The following is a 22,800-nucleotide window of genomic DNA, read 5'->3' on the forward strand; positions in this document are numbered from 1 at the left end:
CAGCTTCACTTGAGAGATGTCCTTGGCATGGCGCTTCAGTGTGTGTGTGTGTGTGTGTGCATGCGGAGTACCCCCCCTCAGTCTCTACTGAGTTAATTAAACTCTCAGGCTAACAGAGCCCAGGCACAAGCAGGTCTCCTTCCCTGTGTTAGCCAAATAGTAATGAGTCAGGTTGACTATTATGCACTAAGACCCCTCCTTGCTTCAGATGAGTCATTATCTCAGACCAGATTGACACATTAAAATAGACGAGCATGTTATTGCAGCTCTGTTATTATAATTCTAACGGGGCCTTAAGTCAATGGGAACTTGTATGTTCCCTTTGAGTATCAACGGAGGTGTCTACCGCCTCACCTCCGGTCTTTCCTGTGCCCTCTGCTGATTGTCACATCCATAAAAACAGCGGCTAGAATCCTCCCAAAAGAAAGTGTCAAAAGGAGGGTCTAAGTACCTGATACTGCCACTTCTCATCAAGGCCAAGAAGAGCTTCTTGTTACCGTGACGATGCCCGGGCTCAATACCATATTTCTCTGCGGGCAAGGCATTAATCAAACAGTGGGTTGAGGGTAATGGATGCTGGGGTTAGGAGCCCCTCCATGTATCATCTCTCCGGGACGCTGATATTTGATAAGTGAATTAAAGATACGGATGTTAAAACAGAAAAGGGCTCCACAGGTCCTCTGATGTCCCAGCCTGCTGAAAGTAAAGTCAATCCTATTTCTCCCGCTCTGTCTAACCACCTGCCTCTCTTTGCATCTCCTTCCCCTTTCTGTCTCTCCTCCCATCTCTTTTCCTTCCTCTCCCTCCAACCTAATTTCAGAAACAGAATGAGTGTAAAGGCGGGTGGACAGAGAACCGTCTGTAGAAACTTGGAGAGAGAATGCAAAGGGAATGTTGTCATGTTGTGCAAAAAACATGCGGCAAAGAGTGTATTCCTCAGTGTTCAGGGCTCTCTAGAGGGTGGTGTGACCTGGCCAACACATCACTGACCATCTGAAATGGTCTCTCTAGAGGGTGGTGTGACCTGGCCAACACATCACTGACCATCTGAAATGGTCTCTCTAGAGGGTGGTGTGACCTGGCCAACACATCACTGACCATCTGAAATGGTCTCTCTAGAGGGTGGTGTGACCTGGCCAACACATCACTGACCATCTGAAATGGTCTCTCTAGAGGGTGGTGTGACCTGGCCAACACATCACTGACCATCTGAAATGGTCTCTCTAGAGGGTGGTGTGACCTGGCCAACACATCACTGACCATCTGAAATGGTCTCTCTAGAGGGTGGTGTGACCTGGCCAACACATCACTGACCATCTGAAATGGTCTCTCTAGAGGGTGGTGTGACCTTCCCAACACATCACTGACCATCGGAAATGGTCTCTCTAGAGGGTGGTGTGACCTTCCCAACACATCACCGGGACAAACTACCTGCCCTCCAGGTCACCTACAGCACCCAATGTCACAGGAAGGCAAAAAAGATCATCAAGGACATCAACCACCCGAGCCACGGCCTGTTCACCCCGCTATCATCCAGAAGGCGAGGTCAGTACAGGTGCATCATGGGAGACAGAAACTGTCTCCCAATCTCAAGGCCTTCAGACTGCAAAATAGCCATCACTAGCCAGCTACCACCCGGTTACTCAACCCTGCACCTTAGAGGCTGCTGCCCGATGAGGATAGAATCACTGGTCACTTAATAATGGAACACTGGTCTCTTGTTTACATACTGCTTTAATCATCTCATATGTATATACTGTATTCTATTCTACTGTATGTTAGTCAATGCCACTCCGACATTGCGCAATCTGATATTCATATATTTCTTAATTCCATTCTTTCAAATGTGTGTATTGTTAGATATTACTGCATTGTTGTAGCTTGGAACACAAGCATTTCGCTACACCAGCAATAACATCTGCTAAATATGTTACTGACCAATAAAATAGAATTTGATTGTGATGACGGTAATCAGTCGAGAATGTTTGATAACATGGTAAACAAATGTCTGCAATCACTTCAATTGATCCTGAAAGAGAGTAGGCCCAGCACACCTGTCACCAAGAACACATCAGAAACACTACCTGTCGAGCAAACTGCTGACAGCAACCAACACATTATCTGAAGCAGGCTGAGAGAGTGTTGGAAGACTACAGAGAAATAAACCTGTGTAATCGGTCTAGACTGGAATCCATTTTACAGCCTCCCCAGACTACACTTACATTATCATTGGATGTTATGTAGCGTTTGGCCTGACTCAACAGTTCTGGTGGTCTTACACAATTTTGTGAAGACTATGGACCAAACTGTGTAGGTCTGCAATTACAACCCTCCTCATCATCATTATACTCCATGTTCCTCCCGTACTTCCCTACTCCGAGGAAAAGGGATAGGATAAACATGTCAAGGGTCCTTCGGGCACTCCATCGGCGTGGCAGGGGTCATAGACAATTCCAGATCAACAGAGCCCCCGTGTCACTCCTGAGTAGGACATGGAAATGTTAAAGAGATTAAAAACTCATCTTTGAGATGTTTTCCCCCGTCACCCCGGTGAGAAAAACACAACTAGAAAGGAGCTCTTTCTAGGCGAAGGGAGATGGACGGGAGGCAAATTGTGTTTCTCATCAGACGTTTCATTAACCCCGTGACCTGCATAGAGGACGTAATCTGCAACATTACCACTTCTGCACGCCTCACACTCACCACCAAGATGCAGACGTTTCCAACACGTTCAAAAGGAAAAACTACCCTCGTAGCCGCTGTCTCGTGCAAAAACGTCCATCTATTCATTTCACCGACTCGCTCCCCCACCTACGCCTGTAATTTAATCACAAGAATAACTTATCACTTCCCATTTGATGATGAAGACCAGGGAAGCCATTTTAGAGGGAGAATTATGCGATGGCAGGTGTTTTATACTGCTCCACTCATCTTACACCTCTCTCTCTCTCTAGTCATCTTTAAGCAGGCTATTAGGCCGTGCTAGCCAGTGTGTGGGCGCAGGAGTATGAATATTTATAACCTGCATAGAGCAGTGTAGGAGGCCTGTAGGAGGCCTCAACCTTGACCATACTGTAATCAGCACACACACGCGACGAGACCGAGATTTAGAGACCGCAAAAAGGTCTAACTCCATACCACCACTCGTGGGCACACAATCAACACCCCTCCACCCCTCCCTCATTAAATTGCAACCTTTATGAAAATGTGGTATTGGGCTCGAGCCTTGGTGACTGTTTAACAAGACTTGCAGAATTGCAAGACAGCAGAGTTTTTCCAAAAAGATAAGACGCCAAGTTGACTTTTTCCTGTTGAGTGCATTTAAACAGTGTATAAAACATTAGGAACACTTCTTTCCATGACAGACCAGTTGAAAGCTATGATACCTTATTGATGTCACCTGTTAAATCCACTTCAATCAGTGTAGATGAAGGGGGGGAGACAAGAACATGGATTGTGTATGTGTGCCATTCATGTGTGCCATTCAGTGGGTGAATAGTCAAGACTAAAGATTTAAGTGGTTTTGAATGTGGTATGATAATAGGTGCCAGGTGCACTGGTTTGAATGTGTCAACAACTGCAACACTGCTGGGTTCGTCATGGCCAACAGTTCCCCTTGTGTATCAAGAATGGCTCACCACCCAAAGGACATCCAGACAATCTCACACAACTGTAGGAAGCATTCGGCCAGCATCGCTGTGGAACGCTTTCGACACCTTGTAGTCTACGCCCGACAAATTGAGGCTGTTCTGAGGGCAAAATCAATATTAGGAAAGGTGTTCCTAATGCTTTGTGCACTAAGTGTATAATGAACATGGGACAACCTTGAAAACACGTATCCTTTCTTTCAATGCCGCCTTACATCACTGTGCTTGTAGGCCAGCCATGTTGAGAGAAGAATTTGAAGCCGTCACAAGAACACAACGAATGAAGGTTATAGCACCATAGAAAAGCTCCACGTGGCCTGCAGTCATCTAGTAGCCAAACCACCATGCACCTGACGAACCCCACGTAAAAAAAGATATAGTACTTTCTACCACACATACTGAGGGAAGGAAGAGGAGAGAGAGAAACCTTTCTCCTCCAACTCAAAGCTCATTAGTCAGATGTGAGTGTTATTACTGTCTGGTGACGTGGGCAGGAACAGAACACAACGCTTACTCTGATTGCAATGGTCACCTGTGTGGAAATGAATATGCAGCTCTGCATTACCTAAGTTAGGAGAGAAACTGAAACTGACTCACTCATGCACCAAAACGTACAACTTGATTTGTACTTGGTTACAGTGACTTATTGATGCGTCTGGGGTCTGTTATTTTCACCTAAATTCAAAAAGACACGCGGTCCAGCCTTGACCCGTATCGAAAGATGTGGAGCTCAATCAACGGTTAAAAACAAAACTACACTGCCAAAAACACAAGCTGCAATTAGGCTAGCTTCGCTAGAGCTCCTTGGTGACCTTTGCCTCATCTCAAATGTCAAGTCTGGACATACTGTATACATACTGTACTGGGGCAGCAGGTAGTCTAGTGGTTAGGGTGGCGAGCCAGCAACCAAAAGTCTGGACATACTGTATACATACTGTACTGGGGCAGCAGGTAGTCTAGTGGTTAGGGTGGCGAGCCAGCAACCAAAAGTTTGAAAATTAGAATCCCGGGTCCAACTGGAAAAATCTGGCAGGAACTGAGCTGGCAACCTGAGGGTTGCTGGTATCAAATCCTACATGCCATTTCCTGCCATTGTGCCCTTGAGCAAGGCACTTTACCCCCCATAACAAGAGCTCCCTGCGTGTCCAGTGTTGCATCCTACCGCACCTCTCCAAAACCTGCATTGGTATGTATGCATGTGTCTTAAAAAGCAGAAGTCAGATTTCAGTTAGACCTTCTGTGCAATTAACCAATAAAGTGATCTTAATGATGATGATGAATAGGGTGAAAAAGACACGCAAGGCATAATAGACCTCATCTGTTAGTACTATAAACAAGGGTCCTTTACTAACCGAAAAGGTGCAAACATTTAAATAGAAAAAAAAATAAGTATTACCTTTTGAAGACACTAAAGACAATTCTTAAAATGTTGCTTTTTAAGTGGAACTAGCTGACATTTTTTCCTTCAATAATACACAATCCCCCAAAAAACAGTTCATACAAATCCCTGATAAAAAAAATGTAGTGAGACATTGCCGTGTTTATCTTTTAATCTGCAAAGCAATTAACGTGTACAATAGGGAGTGATTTTTAGACAGACAGAAAAACGGAGAGCGATTGCGTGAATGGCCCGGGCGCTAATGAAAACAGATTTATACAAAAGTGTTTTTGTTAAGAACGTGTGAGTAGCATAATACAAGACCAATTGTATTAACAATGTCCTCAAGTAGAGAGCCCAAACAGCATATTAAGAAAGACCTGATAGCGTTAACTTACAGTACAGCATGTCTGACAGTTGATAAGTGGCTTGGGAGTTTTCCTAGGGAGATTTCTATTCCAGATTAACACTTAAGCAGAAAACGCACGCCCACAGCCTTTTCATAATGATGCCCGGCTGGTTTGTTGTGTGAAACTGAGGAGGTGTCGTTTTAATCACCAGAGGCAGCGTGCCTTTAAGATGGCCACTTTTTAATTATCACACCCATTGTGTGCCGTCAAGGATGGGAAACCTCTTCGCCCACCGTTGTCATCATCTGTGATGAAACCTCCCATGTCCCCATCGTTTCCTGCCTTACCTTCAACAGTCCTTTCCCTATGGTGAAAACCTGATACACTACGATACCAGTGTAAGATGACCCTTAACACGCAAGATGCAAAGCAGCCCTAAGCAAATGGGCTAGTGGAGGGAAAGAATGCATCATATTTAACAGTGAAAAACAGTCAACAATTTGAGGATTTCCACAAAACAGAGGAGGAAAAAAGGACAATGGTTTCAGCTGCCTAGTGGGCTAAAATATAGGAAATGGGCTTAAGTGCGGCATCAATTCATTAACTTTATTACAAGTAAGAATTAATCGTTTCATTAGCGCTTTGGCGATGCCAATGAATCATAATACCAGAGGCCACTGTGAGCGGAATCCTGAGAACGAAGACCAATTACAATCAGAGGGGAGAGAACATTTGTGCTGTATGCGTGGGCTGACTTAAAAGTAAGGTCAAGATTCCCAAATGATCACTGAGTACAGATCCCAAAAGCTGGACTTCTAACCCACTGAACAGTGTGATGCCTGGGGTCATGACTGTGACCTGCTGTGTGAACATGTCAATTTAAGCCAAATTGCTTTAGCTCATTTCAGAGGAAGTGGAGGCAGCAGTACGATTGACCACCTCTGAATTAGTTATGAGGTGGTCAAATACCAGCACACAGTGCAATAATCCAACTGAACCAGTAAATTAACTGACAGTCTCATTGACAGTTTGAGTGGTGTGAATGAATGCATGTATGTCATATAAGCATGGTTCCACCGAGAGCCTTATGGCTGTACACTATAGACCCTTTATCAGACACGACACACTGACGTCACACTGTTTTGTGGAAACTCTTGGCAGCAGTAAGAAAGCATCGACATCTGCGCACATTCAACATAGCCTAGATTTACATTTGTATTACTTCTAAACCAAAAGAAATTGCAAAGATGTTTTGATTATTGCTTGAACTGTCACTAAGATTATATTTGGTTGTGATCTTTACAAAATAATTATTTTGGATGCAGCGGTTGTTAGCGAGAATGCTAACACTCATTGATATAGGATGTAGCAAAAGCTAGCCAAGGAGCCATTTTACTGGTTGAAGTGTTTTTTTAAGTATAAATGCAGTTGATTTGTGATGATGACAAACATAGTAAGCAGGACATTCATATAAGCCTTAAAATCCAATTATAATCCAAAAGTAGTGTGAAATGCACTCAAGCAACATGTATTGAGTTATTTTGCTGCCGTTCTTTAACAACTCCCCCCTTGTTCTGCCACCAACTTGTGTGCGGCAATGTTTGTAAACACAGAAAGGAGACCCTTATGTCTGTACGCCGTAGTAGAACTCACCTGCATGTGCTGCTGGCGGAGCTGCAGCCACTGGTTCTGGCTCTGGGGTGGGAGGAGGAAGAGGGGTGCCAACAACTTCCACTGGTTCTGGGGCAGGAGGAGGAGCAAAAGCTTCCACTGGGGGCTGAGGAGGAGGGGCAATGGGTTCACAAGGGGGAGGAGCAATGAATTCAGCTGGGGGAGGAGGCGGAGCGATGGGTTTGACTGCAGGCTGCAGGGAGAAAGCTTCCATTGGAGGAGCAGCAGACTCAACAGCAGGGGAGGAGATTGATGCCAATGAAGAGGAAAGGGGAGGAGGAGCAATGGGTTCAATTACGGGAGGGGGAGGAGGTGCAATAAGCTCAACTATGGGAGGAGCAGAAGCAACAGGTTCGATTACAGGAGGATCAGCAACAGGTTTGATTACAGGAGGATCAGCAACAGGTTTGATTACAGGAGGAGAAGCAACAGGTTTGATTACAGGAGGAGAAGCAACGGGTTCGATTACAGGAGGAGAAGCAACGGGTTCGATTACAGGAGGAGAAGCAACGGGTTCGATTACAGGAGGAGAAGCAACGGATTTGATTACAGGAGGGTGAACAACAGGTTCGATTACAGGATGAAGAGCAACGGGTTCGATTACAGGAGGAAGAGCAACGGGTTTGATTACAGGAGGAGGAGCAACAGGTTTGATTACAGGAGGATCAGCAACAGGTTTGATTACAGGAGGAGGTGCAGGGATGGTATTGAGTTCAACAGCAACAGGAGCGGGAACAGGGATGGGTGCCAGGGGTTCAACCTGCGGTGGGAGGGTTACCTGCTCAACAGATGCAGGTGGTGGAGGGGATGCCACAGGCTTTAAAGCAGCTAGGGGAGGAGGCGGGATCACCATGTCAATGATGGTCGGAGCTGCTACCTGTTCCATGGGGGGTGGAGGTGGAGCCACTACTTCAGTGACAGGTGCAGGAGGTTGAGGTGGTAGTGCGATGGGTTCTATGGGTGGAAGCGAGGTGATGGGATCGAAGGGGGGTCTGAGGGGAGGCACTGGAATGAGGAGGGAGGAGGGAGCAGCAACAGGGGGTGGGACCTGTGGAAGGGAGGGGGGAAGAAGGGGAGCTATGGGCTCCCTCATTCGGTTGATGACATTCTCAGAGAGCTGCAGAAGAGAGAGAAGAGCTATATGTGAGTGAATACCAACAGGAGAGAAAAAAGCACAACTAACAAGGATACCAGATCTGAGCAACACTAAACACTTCAACTGCACCACACTCCAAAGTCTAAAAGGCAAGTTCTCACAATTTACTTGCCAAGCATGAGCCAACTTAATCACACAAGGCTACAACTCTAGGTGCACTAGCTCTATTACATCAGCCTGAGCAGTGTTATCCCAATATGCATTTAGCAGTGGCACACACCGCTGCTAAAATGTGTCCACCCCCCAATTAGTTAGGCCTTGCCTAGCCTTGATCATGACCCCCTGTTCCATTACATAACACATACGATTGCTAGAGGAAGGCATCTGTCTGAACAGGAGTTGCTTGAAGTATGGTTTTGGAAGTATTGGAAGTTTTGAAATCATTTCAAAAAACAAAAAAGGTTCAATAGATACACACCTTGATAGGGTTACAATCTACAACCGTAAGGTATGTTTTGTTTATTGATGTGTACAAGCACGTGTGGCAAGAATGCAGAAGGAAAACCCCCCCACACACCAACCAGCAGATTATTCCATGTAAACATCGTCCTGAGTCTTCTAGCAACAAGGTGCATCACAATAGGCATTTTCGTGCCAACTAGTCTTTACTTGAAACTAAACTAAAGCCTCTCAACCTATATTTAACTTCAATTGGCACGCAGGGTCCATTACAACAGTTAAACACTTATCAGCTTACACGTCAGACAGAAAATTCACGACACGTGTTTTGCATGACATGGATTTAATGGTGCAACATGGACTAAACTAATGTTAATTACAAGGTCATAAAATACAAGTATTATCTATTATAAACTAAATGTCGTCATTACTAAGAACTAGGTCTAGCTGTATCCAGTCATTCATAATTTAGACAACGCGAGGCCATTGCATAAGCTGGTGTCAAACTGACAGCAAGTTAGCTAGCCTAGCTACCATAACAAACGTTACTCTGGCATAGCATTGCCTATTTGTTTGGTAATAAGGATATAATAATGCAGTCAGTCGTTCCTATCATTTTTAACGCGTTTCAATACTTCCGAGCAGCATTTGGTTATGCAGTACCTCATTGTTGTCATCCTTTCAGTACTCACCCTTATGCCCTTCACAACTGTGATGTTGTCATTTTCATCCGACTCAAAGGAGACGCGGCGCCTGCTATTGTTCGCTCCCATCTCTGACTACAATCAGCGAAAGTAATACCTAACTGCATGCAATGGAAATTGTTGTCATCCACCTGTTTTTAGCCAAAATTGTCAAGTCGCACACCGGGGACAGGGAGCTACAGGGCCGCACGCATAGAAACACTTCCGTAGCATGCCAGCTGTCCAGTAAAGGCTGCGTTTATTGGAGGTGAGAATACGTCTTGTGCAACAGAGATGTCCATTGGTTGGGGAATATTTTAAGAGCCAAAAGGATCACTTTCAATTGTGTATGCATACACATTAACCAACAAATAAATAGAATATTGGTGGGGAGAAGAAAGAAGACATGATGTAAACCACTCAAAATAAATACAACACTTTATAGTTAGCTATATATATATATATATATATATACATATTAGGTCTTTAAAACCATACAATTGTTAATCAGTTTGGATTATACTTTCAAAAGACAGAGGAGTTTGGACTATCTGTCATATTCCCTGCTGTTCAATGGTCATTTCAATTGGCCTAATGATTTTGGGAAAAATAAAGGCATAAATAGGTTCATCAGCTAAAACTCTATCAAACCCCATCAAACCCAAGCTAAGGTTATTTTATTAAACTGTCTATGTTTTTGTTGTCATTTCAATCTTTGTAAACAAACAATGTACAAATTTAAAATATGTTGAAAACTGTCAATGATGCATGGACAATCAGTCCTTGCACCTATAATCTAGGTCCATCTTTGAATTTGACACTGGTAACATTTCTCCATCGCTCAGCTTCATAGCAAAACACAGAGGTGAATTCCATATAGACTACTAGGCCTATGCATATAGCTTTCAATGAGAGCGCAGCAAGGCAATCGGTGCATATGTGGGTTCGTAGTAACGTTTTTAGAATCTTTGGAGCATATGGTTTTGTCGGGTATTAAACCGATAGTGAAAAAATAGGGGATAACATTTCCGCAGACCTTTTTGTTTATTAAATCAGTTTTTTATTTTTGTTAAGGAGACAGAAGCAAAGCACAACCTTTCACAGCTGTGTGATCTAGAGGCAGACACACACACACACTCACACACATTTGTTTTACTGTTCCTGTTGGGACAAAACAATTGATTCCCATTCAAAATCCTATTTTCCCTAACCCCTAACCCTAACCCGTCACCTAACCCTAACCCTTCACACCTAACCCTAAACCTAACCCCTAACTCTGATTCTAACCCTAACCCTAACCCGTCACCTAACCCTAACCCTTCACACCTAACCCTAACCCTAACCCTTCCCACTTAATCCCAAACCTAACCCCTAACTCTGATTCTAACCCTAACCCTAACTCGTCACCTAACCCTAACCCTTCACACCTAACCCTAACCCTAAACCTAACCCCTAACTCTGATTCTAACCCTAACCAGTCACCCCTAACCCTGACCCTAACCCTTCACACCTAACCCTAACCCTTCATACCTTACTCTAAACCTAACCCCTAACTCTTATTCTAACCCTAACCCGTCACCCCGTCACCCTAAACTTACCCCCTAACTCTAATTCTAACCCTAATTGGAACCCTAACCCCTAAAATAGTATTTTTCCTTGTGTGGACCAGTGAAATATCGCCACTTGTCTGAACATCCCTTGTTTTTATTATCCTTGTGAGGACCTCTGGTCTCCACAAAGATGGTAAAACCAAACACACACACATACACACACAGAGCAACCCATGTGTTTCTATTTCTCTGGATAATACATTTTTAAATGTTTTTAATGAAGCCAACAGTGGGAGAAACATTTCCCCTGTTTACATTTATATTATCTCCAGACAGTGGCTTTGTGTGAACATATTACATAATAAACATAATAAACAGTTACCCTGGGCAGCAATGCCCTTGGGGGCACATGGGTAGACATCCAAGAGACATATTGTATGTAGATTGGATTGAACAACTGACTGCAACTATGATCCTATATGTAGCCTTGTGAGAACTTCATTATAAAGAGGATTAACAGTATAGTTATCTGTATTGCTGATGCAATGATATACATGGTTGGGTTACTTACAGTCCTTGTGGTGAAAGTGGGGATTTTCTTCTGGAATGTTGTACAGTTGGGGGGTTGGTGCACAGTAAATTCTCCAGTGTTAAATCAACACTGAAGGTGTTCAATTTAACACTGTTCCAGTGTCTATACGGGTCCACAATTTTAAGTGTTAAATTAACACTCTTCTTAGTGTAAAGCCTTATTTGCATATTTCCCAGTGTGCCTTGCCTTTCAAGTGAATTGTAGAGTTACCACCCAAGACTGAATGTGTAAGTGACAGGGACATGGTTGTTGCATTTTCAGTCCTATGGCATTCACCAAGTGAGATCCTAAGCGAATATGTTATTATTGAAATACAATTCTTAAAGACAATACAATATGCTTTATTTTGAGGGCCTAGTTTTACCCTAATACAGTGGGCTGAAACTCATGGTTTTACAGGCCACATCAGGCCTGCAAGTCATATTTGTAATTCCTATTGGAATCCTGCCAGAGTTTGGGATGAGACTACCTAAAGAATCTAAACTGGAACAACCATTTAAATAACGGGTGCAATAAATCCAAGTAACAGATTGGATTAGTTTAGAAAAACACATGTCAATCAATGTACATGCAAAAACATACATATTGAAACAAACAATTCAAAAAATCAACCTGCAATAGAGCATGCTGGGAAATATTACATTGATGGGTGTGGTTTTGGTTCAACTCAGGTCCATGGTCAGTTGCCAAACATTGTTGAACATTGCAGATAGAAATGCCATAAATAGAGCTGACGTGATTTCCTATCCTACATGTCAAGAGAGGCATGTTTGTTCTACATAGCATATTTCTATCTGAAAGTTACAAAATGTTGCATCCTGCTGAACGTGCCAGCGGTTATTAACACCAATATTAGGGTTCTTTATTTCCACCAATGAGTGTCAATTGAACACTTACAGAGCTAATTTAACTCCTGAATCAACACTAGAAATGGTACACTGAAAAATCTACACTACTGTAGGTATCACTGGCCTATTTGCTGTGTGTGTGGATGATTAAACCTAATTTAAAAATGAACATAACCAGATTTACATTGAAATGATGTGACAGAAAGAAAAACAGTCCCATTGTCTATTCTACGGTCAGCTATGTAATACGCACACATATGCTGTTACCTTGGAAACAACATTTTACTCCTCTATACAAACAGATACAGATGGAGGATCTTCATTTGAGCCAGTGTGCTACAGCAGGAAAATAATCCTGCAGGAACAGGAAATGTGAATTATGATTAATGAAAAACAAAAGGAGAGCCACACACTCTTGGAGTTCACATGCAATAATGTAATACTAACGTTTTGACAGCCAAGCTGTCTTCATCAGGGTATAGACAGTAGACAGCTTGGCTGTCTATACTCCACTAGCCAGCACCTCGCCTAACCAGATTATAATTAACTGACATTTTTCATTAGGGAGAATCAAGACAGAAATTTCAAAGTGGAAATTACAAACTTCAGAAGCCTTTTAAATACACTACAAGTTATCCTGCAACAGGGTGATCCTACACCTACATCTCACACATTGTCTCCAGAAGTGATAGTTGTAGGTGGTGTGGGAAAACATTGAATTGAGATATTACAAAACTATTTTTTTCACGCCTTTCACCTGTACTGTATTAGTGAGTTTAAATACAATTTGCAGCTACTGTGCCTCCTCCTTAATCTGAAATGAGGGGACTCAGAACTGAAAACTGGTTTAAAATATTAAATGCAATATCACACAAAATGATCATTCTTAAACCCTGAACTGTCCAAAAATGCACCAGTTTTAACAGCAGTGAGACGTTAATATACAGAAATAACAGGAGCCAGACTCACTGCTGTTGTCCTTTACAACTACAGATGACAGTCACACAGCAATCATTTAGTGTACATCTACAGAATCTGCTGACAAATGACCTTGGTGCCATGTCATTGGAGAGAGGGCAGTAGATTAGCCCGAGACACGTAAAATGGGACATTGGCTGCAGGGAGGGGAGGGTGATAAGAACTTGAAATTGAACTTGGCCCAAGGAAGTTAAAAGCATGCGCCCATCAAAGAGAAAGTGGCCCTGCATGACACAGTGATTGTTTCTATTTTGGAGGGAACGCCAAGATCTCCCACAATGTTATCTCTGCTGTCCACAGGCACATCAATCAGCACTGGGCCTGTTGGATCGACCCCTTCCCCACCAAAATCAATGCCTTCTCCCATTCGGTTTGTTTCGAGATTGTCAGAGATACAGAGGAGCAGTTCTGGAAAACGCGGAGCTATATGTCCTAAAAACAGAAAGCCATTAATACACACTCACACAATCTCTCTCTCACGCTCGCGCACATGCTCACGCATGCATGCGCACGTTATCTCTCTCTTCCCTTTTCTGTCCCCCTGGCTCTCTCTTTCACTGTAGCCTACCGTGAGGGCTAGACTGGAAATCAAAGGGTGTGCTTCAGTACTTTTACTGTAATTGCATTTAGATTTTCTTCAAGACATTTTGCAAGATATCAGTAGTGTTCTTGCTGAAGCAAGCACGATAAGAAGTATGCAACACAACAGAAGGGTTCTTGTGGGATATCAGAAGTGTTCTTGCAGAAACAAGCACACCAATGAAAGACATTTGCAATAGAACAGTAGTATGATAAATGCAACATACAATGATTAGTATGGAAGTGGTGTTTTCAGTGGTGACCCGTCATTTGAGCCCCACATGTTTAACATAAAAAACATGCAATAATTGTTGCCTGTTTTGCATTATATTTTGGCATTAATATGTGTCACATATCAGTTTGCAAACAATGTAAAAAATAAAGCTGCATACAAACATGGTCTCTTTTTTGCTTTCTTGAGGAAGGCGGCTCCAAAATGCAGGTGTTTCAGCCGAGCTCAGTGCTTTCTGTGGTGGTGGGGCAGCCAGCGGAAAATACAGAGCATAGGAGTTGGTCATGTTCTCTAGTTGCGCCGTGATTGGCTCAGTGTTCTGTCACTCATGGGGACACTACATCACCACAAAATCTACGGGGAGAGCTAGAAAATTCAAGTCCCTTGGGTGCTGCCATAGAGTTACATTAGAAGTGCCCATCCAAGAAGCCTCAAGGTCATTGGCCACAGATAAAATGACGTTATATCTTGTCAACATCATAGTTTCAAAATCTTAGCTAGAAAGCTAGACAAGCAGTCATCATCATGAATCACGTTGACAATGTACTGGCAAATCCTTTTCAATCCTTGTCATATGAAGAGAAATGATCAATAAAATGTATCGGTGATCCTCTGCCATTGGACATAAACATTACACAACAAGTTGGAAATCGCAAATTCAACAATGAGTGATTTGGAAGGAATCAGTGACTAACTGCAAGTGTTGCAAAGCCATAACTAGCCTGCTATTGAGTGGAGTGGGTATGTGGTCCAAGTCTGGGTTTAAGGGTCTCTTTTCCAAGCTTAAAAGGATTAACATTCAACTCCATGGGCCAGAAAAGGTTGAATACATTGGCCATGCTGTCCATCCAGCATGACTTCTGCCGCGTTCTATACAACTGAGAATTCGGAACTGGGAAATGTCAGACTTCAGGGACATCAAGACAACTGGGAACTCGGAATAAAACGATCTCCGACTGGGAAAATACGATTTGAACGATCATCCAACTCAGAATTCCATGTCAGGAACTTGGCCTCTTTCTAGAGCTCCAACCTGAAGATCACTCACGTCAAGATTCGACCTTGTTTTTTTCCGAGTTCCCACTTGCCTTGAAAACACCAAAAAATCCAGAGAATGCCATACTTTGATGACAAAGCTTGATGACAAAATTTGCCCACAAGAAAGGCCACCTTCCTGTTCAAGTGAGTACAGCAGAACAAGGTGAGTCCAAAAATGTCTTGTATGCTGCTGCATAAATTATGTAATATTCCAGGGAGATATGTATACTGTAGCTAAGAAAGTAAGCCCATGTGCCTCACCCTAATAATTTGGTCCCTTTGCCCCTCATAACTGAGCCTACTGTTCTGACTTGGTGGTGCACATGAAGCCTATAGCCGGTTTTAGAGAAATGTAATCATTGAATATTTTAAGAGCTTTCATTGTCTGCTAATATGCCCTGTTTATTTATCCTACGATTTTGTCTTGGTGTACAGGGAGAACACTGCCCATGTTCTGGATTCTGTCACTGTACATTTCAATTTCAAAAGTGCTAAACAAATTGTTATGTTGACTACATTCGTCCTAGCTCTCTCATTAATGTCTTAATCGAAATTACAGATTGCCTATTATCCGCTTGCCATCCCCTTATGCCATAGTTTGTACATCTCAATTGTCATTAGAAACCACATTTGTTTAAGCAAGTCAGCCATGTCAGCAACGTTTTTTTAAAGGCAGTAAATGAGGCTGAATTAATTTTTCCGCTGCCAGACAAGGCTACGCTGATAGCCAGGTGTATCAGTGGTCAGGATTCACTCCGTGGTGCTGAAAAGAACGCTCTGCTGTTGGGACAGCTTTATGTAGGCCCTAACAGTTTGTCACAGTTATAGTGCAATTAATGTAGTAATGTGGCTTTCATGGCATGCATCTAACATTTTTGTTTTTTGTTTGCCCCACCAAGATTTACATGCTAAAATCGCCAATGGGCGTTTTGTAAGCACACAGGATTTGAATGAAAAAAAACTACTAAGAACAATATCAACAAGTCTAGACAGATTTTGGACTACAACTCCCAGCTTTCTCAGCCACACTACCGAAGTTGGAACAATTTTCCTCGTCTCTCATTGGTAGGTTGTCATTCTGTTTGGGTGCAGTAGCTGGAAAAATGGCAGCTGATACAGGGAGATACCGGAGTGCTGTTAGCAAAAGCAAAGACCCTTCAGGCTTACTTATCTCCGTTATAAGGTAAGCTCACTCAAATTGACGGTTGAATTATCCTATCGACATAATACGCCAGTGGGCACTACTGTTTTCATTAACTAGGCCTGTCATTTCAGGTCGTGGACAAGGAGAAACATCCTTCCTGTTGTTAGCTTCCTATCTGTTAGCTAGCTAGTTTTATGTCAAGCGAGTTTTGAGGAAATGTTAGTCAGCTACGCTAGCTAATGTTTGTCATCGCGACCTGTTCGCATAATTTAGCAGTGTTTATCATCATTGTGAGTCAAATAACACTCTTCTTCAATAGTCACAAGGAAAGTGTGAGGAAGAAGCCACTTGCTAGCTAGCTGAAAGTTAGCTAGCTGTCACGCTTTTGACAGCTGACCTCCCCTGCTCATACAACAATCTCGCGACTTGGTACAGAGACAAGATAACTTATTAGCTAACTAAAACGAAATATCCAATGCATACTTGTTATTCAGCATCAGCACCCATTTATTGCCTGCTTTGCTGCCCTTCGCTGACAGGGTGCATTGATCATCATGGGTTGGCCTTAGCTTGAACAGTGTCGTTTATGTCATGACATGTCGTTTACTGTGTGTTTCCACGCCATTTAAAGTAGCCATTGCAGTAATTTAGTAGAGTAGCTCTCTTTACCCCTTTTTTCTCTAGATTAAACGGAGCTGTCTACTGGGTTTGACAGATGTCAGTGTGCATGGGGCGAGGGTGCAGCACTTTGAGGCAAAATCCTATTCTGCACGCACTTTCTTATGTACCTTTACTTATGGCTACTGCTTGCCTAAAACGCCAGACTGTTACCATGGTTACCCCATGCCACTTTCGGATTCTAAAAGGGACTAGGCTACTGTCAGTCTAGTGTTTGAATTAGTCAAGGGTGATGGTGCATGTCAGAGCTAAGGATTCAGGTTTGCTAAGTTTAGGTGAGGTTATATGAAGTATGTCAACTAGTTAGGTTGGACATGACGGCATGGGAAATAACTAGTTATAGGGAAATAACTAGTTATATTACATTAACAGAGAATGGATAAGATCACTTGCTTTGTGTTTCAGCTCTGACTTGTGTCAAGTAGGCATCTCAAGCCACTCTAGGGGGATGCCGTTGAGAATCTTCTCCCCCTTCCAGCTTTCAGCTGTGTGTGAAGAGCGAAGAGGCTTTAATGAGCTCTTGAGGGAGACTTTTACCTCTCCCCTTATTTTATGTGTGGTTTGGAGTTTGATGAAATACAGGGCAAAAACAAGTGTTGTCAAGTCTGTTACTCAACATTGTCCCATCCCTCCCCTGGGTCTGTGACATACAAAACTGGCATGGTTTTCAGGATATAAAACCTGGCACTTTTATGTTACGCCAATTTTGTATGATCATTCTTTACTTTAGGACATGGCTATTCAACTGGTCGCCCATCAGCCAGATCCAGCCCGTTTATTATGTAAGACTGGCCCTTTCATCAATTCCTAAACATTAATCAAATATCTGCAACAAAATCTCTGCCAAAATCCAACATTCAGAGCCAAAATGACCAACACTATTGTGTTCCTGAGAGTCGGAACACAGTGTGGTTTCTGAGCCTGTTTGGGATGTTGATTTTATTACATTTTTTTCTTCATATTAATTTGACTCCAACGTTTGAGTGTTTTACGCTGCAAAATATTATGAACCCATAATTCATATTCATACGACTCTCAGGAACACGTACACTACGACTCTCAGGAACACATACACTACACTACGACTCTCAGGAGCACGTACACTACAACTCTCAGGAACACGTACACTATGACCTTCAGGAACACTACGACTCTCAGGAACACGTACACTATGACCTTCAGGAACACGTACACTACGACTCTCAGGAACACGTACACTACGACTCTCAGGAACACTACGACTCTCAGGAACACGTACACTATGACCTTCAGGAACACGTACACTACGACTCTCAGGAACACGTACACTACGACTCTCAGGAACACGTACACTACGACTCTCAGGAACACGTACACTACGACTCTCAGGAACACTACGACTCTCAGGAACACGTACACTACACTACGACTCTCAGGAACACGTACACTACGACTCTCAGGAACACGTACACTACACTACGACTCTCAGGAACACGTACACTACACTACGACTCTCAGGAACACGTACACTACACTACGACTCTCAGGAACACGTACACTACACTACGACTCAGGAACACGTACACTACACTACGACTCTCAGGAACACGTACACTACACTACGACTCTCAGGAACACGTACACTACACTACGACTCTCAGGAACACGTACACTACACTACGACTCTCAGGAACACGTACACTACACTACGACTCTCAGGAACACGTACACTACACTACGACTCTCAGGAACACGTACACTACACTACGACTCTCAGAAACACCTACACTACGACTCTCAGAAACACGTACACTACACTACAACTCTCAGGAACACGTAAACTACACTACGACTCTCAGGAACACGTACACTACGACTCTCAGGAACACGTACACTACACTACGACTCTCAGGAACACGTACACTACACTACGACTCTCAGGAACACGTACACTACGAATCTCAGGAACATCAACGGCGACCCTGGAGAAATTAGGGTTAAGTGCCTTGCTCAAGGGCACATCATCATATTTTTCATCTTGTCAGCTCAGGAATTTGAACTAGTGACCTCTCGCTTACTGACCCAACACTCTAACCGCTAGGCTACTAGCTGCCTGTATTTTACCCAGATCTAGTGATGAGGAAAAAATGATTAACTAGAAGTTAGGCCTACACAAGATTACGAAAAGGACCACAAGGTGACACCTTGACAGACAATTGATGAGCATTGGCCTGTGTCTGTGTAGGACCCTGTCCAGCAGCGATGACAAGCAGGACAGAGAGACGGAGAAGGGCCGCCTGGAGGAGGCGTTTGAGAAGTGCGACCGGGACCTGGATGAGCAGATCGTCCAACACTACGCTGAGCTGACCACCGCCATCCGCACCTACCAGAGCATCACCGAGAGAATCACCAGCTCCCGTAACAAGATCAAAGGGGTGAGAGGGAACAAGCACAATGTTTCAAATCAAATCCAATTGAATTTGTCACCTGATGTGCCAAATACATCAATTGTAGACTTTACTGTGAAATGCTTACTTTACGAGCCCTTTCCCGCAAAAATATTTGGAACAAAACATTCAGAACATGTGCATGGTCTGTGAATAACAGTGTGAAGGCAGAGTGATGGTCCCAGGGAGTTGTACATCAAGGACATTAGCAGCAGGCAGTGTAAGGGCCTGGCTGATTTATTGTGTGTGTGTGTGTGTGTGCGTGTGTGCATGTGCGTGCGTGCTCGCTCTGACACCTGCGTCACTGTTAGAGCCTCTGGGATAGCCCGCTAGTGTACCACAACAGCGTGATCAAATCAAATCAAATTTATTTATATAGCCCTTTGTACATCAGCTGATATCTCAAAGTGCTGTACAGAAACCCAGCCTAAAATCCCAAACAGCAAGCAATGCAGGTGTAGAAGCACGGTGGCTAGGAAAAACTCCCTAGAAAGGCCAAAACCTAGGAAGAAACCTAGAGAGGAACCAGGCTATGTGGAGTGGCCAGTCCTCTTCTGGCTGTGCCGGGTGGAGATTATAACAAAACATGGTCAAGATGTTCAAATGTTCATAAATGACCAGCATGGTCGAATAATAATAAGGCAGAATAGTTGAAACTGGAGCAGCAGCACAGTCAGGTGGACTGGGGACAGCAAGGAGTCATCATGATGTCATTCCCATCTCTCCAGGCTGTGTGTCTGGATGTACAGTTTTTATTTTTTTATTTAACCAGGTAAGCTAGTTTAGAACAAAGTCTCATTTACAACTGCGACCTGGCCAAGATAAAGCAAAGCAGTGCGACACAAACAACAACACAGATTTACACATGGAATTAACAAGCGTGCAGTCAATAACACAATAGAAAAAAAGAAAGTCTATATACAGTGTGTGCAAATGGCGTGAGGAGGTAAGGCAATGAATAGGCCTTAGTAGCGAAGTAATGACAGTTTAGCAAATGAACACTGGAGTGATAGATGAGCAGATGATGATGTGCAAGTAGAAATACTGGTGTGGAAAAGTAAATAAAAACAATATGGGGCTGAGGTAGGTAGGTTGTGTGGGCTATTTATGTACAGCTGCAGCGTTTTGGTTAGCTGCTCAGATAGCTGATGTTTAAAGTTAGTGACGCAAATATAAGTCTCCAGCTTCAGCGATTTTTGCAATTCGTTCCAGTCATTGGCAGCAGAGAACTGGAAGGAAAGGCGGCTAAAGGAGGTGTTGGCTTTGGGGACAACCAGTGAGATTTACCTGCTGGAGCGCGTGCTTCGGGTGGGTGTTGTTATCGTGACCAGTGAGCTGAGATGAGGAGGAGCTGCGTCTGGCGACGAATATGTAGCGAGAGCCAGCCGACTAGAGCATACAGGTCGCAGTGGTGGGTTGAAAAAGGGGCTTTGGTGACAAAACGGATGGCACTGTGATGGACTGCATCTAGTTTGCTGAGTAGAGTATTGGAAGCTATTTTGTAAATGACATCGCCGAAGTCGAGGATCGGTAGGATGGTCAGTTTTACAAGGGTATGTTTGGCAGCATGAGTGATGGAGGATTTGTTGCGAAATAGGAAGCTGATTCTAGATTTAATTTTGGATTGAAGATGCTTAATGTGAGTCTGGAAGGAGAGTTTACAGTCTAGCCAGCCACCTAGGTATTTGTAGTTGTCCATATATTCTAGGTCAGAACCGTCCAGTAGTGATGCTAGTCAGGCGGGCGGGAGCGGGCAGCAAACGGTTGAAAAGCATGCATTTGTGTTTTTACTAGTGTTTAAGAGCAGTTGGAGGCTACGGAAGCAGTGTTGAATGGCATTGAAGCTCGTTTGGAGGTTAGTTAACACAGTGTCCAAAGAAGGGCCAGATGTATACAGAATGGTGTCGTCTGCATAGAGGTGGATCAGGGAATCATCCGCTAGAGCGACATCGTTGATATATACAGAGAAAAGAGTCGGCCCGAGAATTGAACCCTGTGGTACCCCCATAGAGACTGTCAGAGGTCTGGACAACAAGACCTCGAATTTGACTCACTGAACTCTGTCTGAGAAGTAGTTGGTGAACCAGGCGAGGCAGTCATTTGAGAAACCAAGGTTGTTGAGTCTACCGATAAGGATACGGTGATTGACAGAGTTGAAAGCCTTGGCCAGGTTGATGAAGATGACTGCACAGTACTGTCTTTTATCGATGGCGATTATGATATCGTTTAGTACCTTGTGCGTGGCTGAGGTGCACCCTAGTTTACATACACTTAGGTTGGAGTCATTAAAACTAGTTTTTCAATCACTCCACACATTTCTTGTTAACAAACTATAGTTTTGGCAAGTCTGTTAAGACATCTACTTTGTTCATGACACAAGTAATTTTTCCAACAATTTTTTACAGACATATTATTTCACTCATAATTCACTGTATCACAATTCCAGTGGGTCAGAAGTTTACATACACTAAGTTGACTGTACCTTTAAACAGCTTGGAAAATTCCAGAAAATTATGTCATGGCTTTAGAAGCGTCCGATAGGCTAATTGACATAATTTGAGTCAATTGGAGTTGTACCTGTGGATATATTTCAAGGCCTTTACTTCAAACTCAGTGCCTCGTTGCTTGACATCATGGGAAAATCAAAAGAAATCAGCCAAGACCCTCAGGAACACGGGTCTAAAATAAATTGTAGACCTCAAGTCTGGTTCATCCTTGGCAGCAATTTCCAAATGCCTGAAAGTACCACTTTCATCTGTACAAACGATAGTATGAAAGTATAAACACCATGGGACCACTTAGCCGTCATACCGCTCAGGAAGGACAAACGTTCTGTCTCCTAGAGATGAACGTACTTTGGTGCGAAAAGGGCAAATCAATCCCAGAACAGCAGCAAAGGAACTTGTGAAGATGCTGGAGGAAACCGGTACAAAAGTATCCATATCCACAGTAAAACGAGTCCTATATCGACATAACCTGAAAGGCCGCTCGGCAAAGAAGAAGCCACTGCTCCAAATCCAGCATAAAAAATCCAGACTGCGGTTTGCAACTGTGCATGGAGACAAAGATTGTACTTTTTGGAGAAATGCCCTCTGGTCTGATGAAACAAAAATAGAACTGTTTGGCCATAATGACCATTGTTATGTTTGGAGGAAAAAGGGGGATGCTTGCAAGCTGAAGAACACCATCCCAACCGTGAAGTACATGGGTGGCAGCATCATGTTGTGGGGGTGCTTTGCTGCAGGAGGGACTGGTGCACTTCACAAAGGAGATGGTATCATGAGGGAGGAAAATTATGTGGATATATTGAGGCAACATCTCAAGACATCAGTCAGGAAGTTAAAGCTTGGTCGCAAATGGGTCTTCCAAATGGTCAATGACCCCAAGCATACTTCCAAAGTTGTGACAAAATGGCTTAAGGACAACAAAGTCAAGGTATTGGAGTGGCCAT

General features: G+C 43.4%; 2 protein-coding genes across 8 annotated transcripts in view; one reads left to right on the forward strand and one right to left on the reverse strand.

Annotated features, from left to right (window-relative positions):
- The window catches only part of LOC139378420 (MICOS complex subunit MIC19-like), a 120,280-nt gene extending 110,762 nt beyond the window's left edge, over window positions 1-9,518 (reverse strand). For 4 of the 7 annotated variants that reach the window (XM_071120577.1, XM_071120576.1, XM_071120578.1 and 1 more), the window contains exons 1-3: window positions 9,294-9,518; window positions 7,825-8,163; window positions 7,029-7,152 (exon numbers count right to left, since the gene is read on the reverse strand). In XM_071120577.1, the coding sequence (XP_070976678.1) occupies window positions 7,029-7,152; window positions 7,825-8,163; window positions 9,294-9,374 (544 nt within the window). In that variant the 5' untranslated portion in view covers window positions 9,375-9,518. The remainder of the gene's footprint in view (window positions 1-7,028; window positions 7,153-7,824; window positions 8,164-9,293) is intronic. The other 3 variants (XM_071120580.1, XM_071120579.1, XM_071120581.1) reach the window with 2 other exon arrangements.
- Window positions 9,519-16,168: 6,650 nt separating this feature from the next.
- The window catches only part of LOC139378421 (exocyst complex component 4-like), a 247,383-nt gene continuing 240,751 nt past the window's right edge, over window positions 16,169-22,800 (forward strand). The window contains exons 1-2 of the mRNA XM_071120583.1: window positions 16,169-16,284; window positions 19,148-19,337. Coding sequence (XP_070976684.1) covers window positions 16,205-16,284; window positions 19,148-19,337 — 270 coding nt within the window. The 5' untranslated portion in view covers window positions 16,169-16,204. The remainder of the gene's footprint in view (window positions 16,285-19,147; window positions 19,338-22,800) is intronic.

This window comes from Oncorhynchus clarkii, chromosome 21 (assembly GCF_045791955.1).
Source record: "Oncorhynchus clarkii lewisi isolate Uvic-CL-2024 chromosome 21, UVic_Ocla_1.0, whole genome shotgun sequence".
Classification (NCBI taxonomy): Eukaryota; Metazoa; Chordata; class Actinopteri; order Salmoniformes; family Salmonidae; genus Oncorhynchus; species Oncorhynchus clarkii.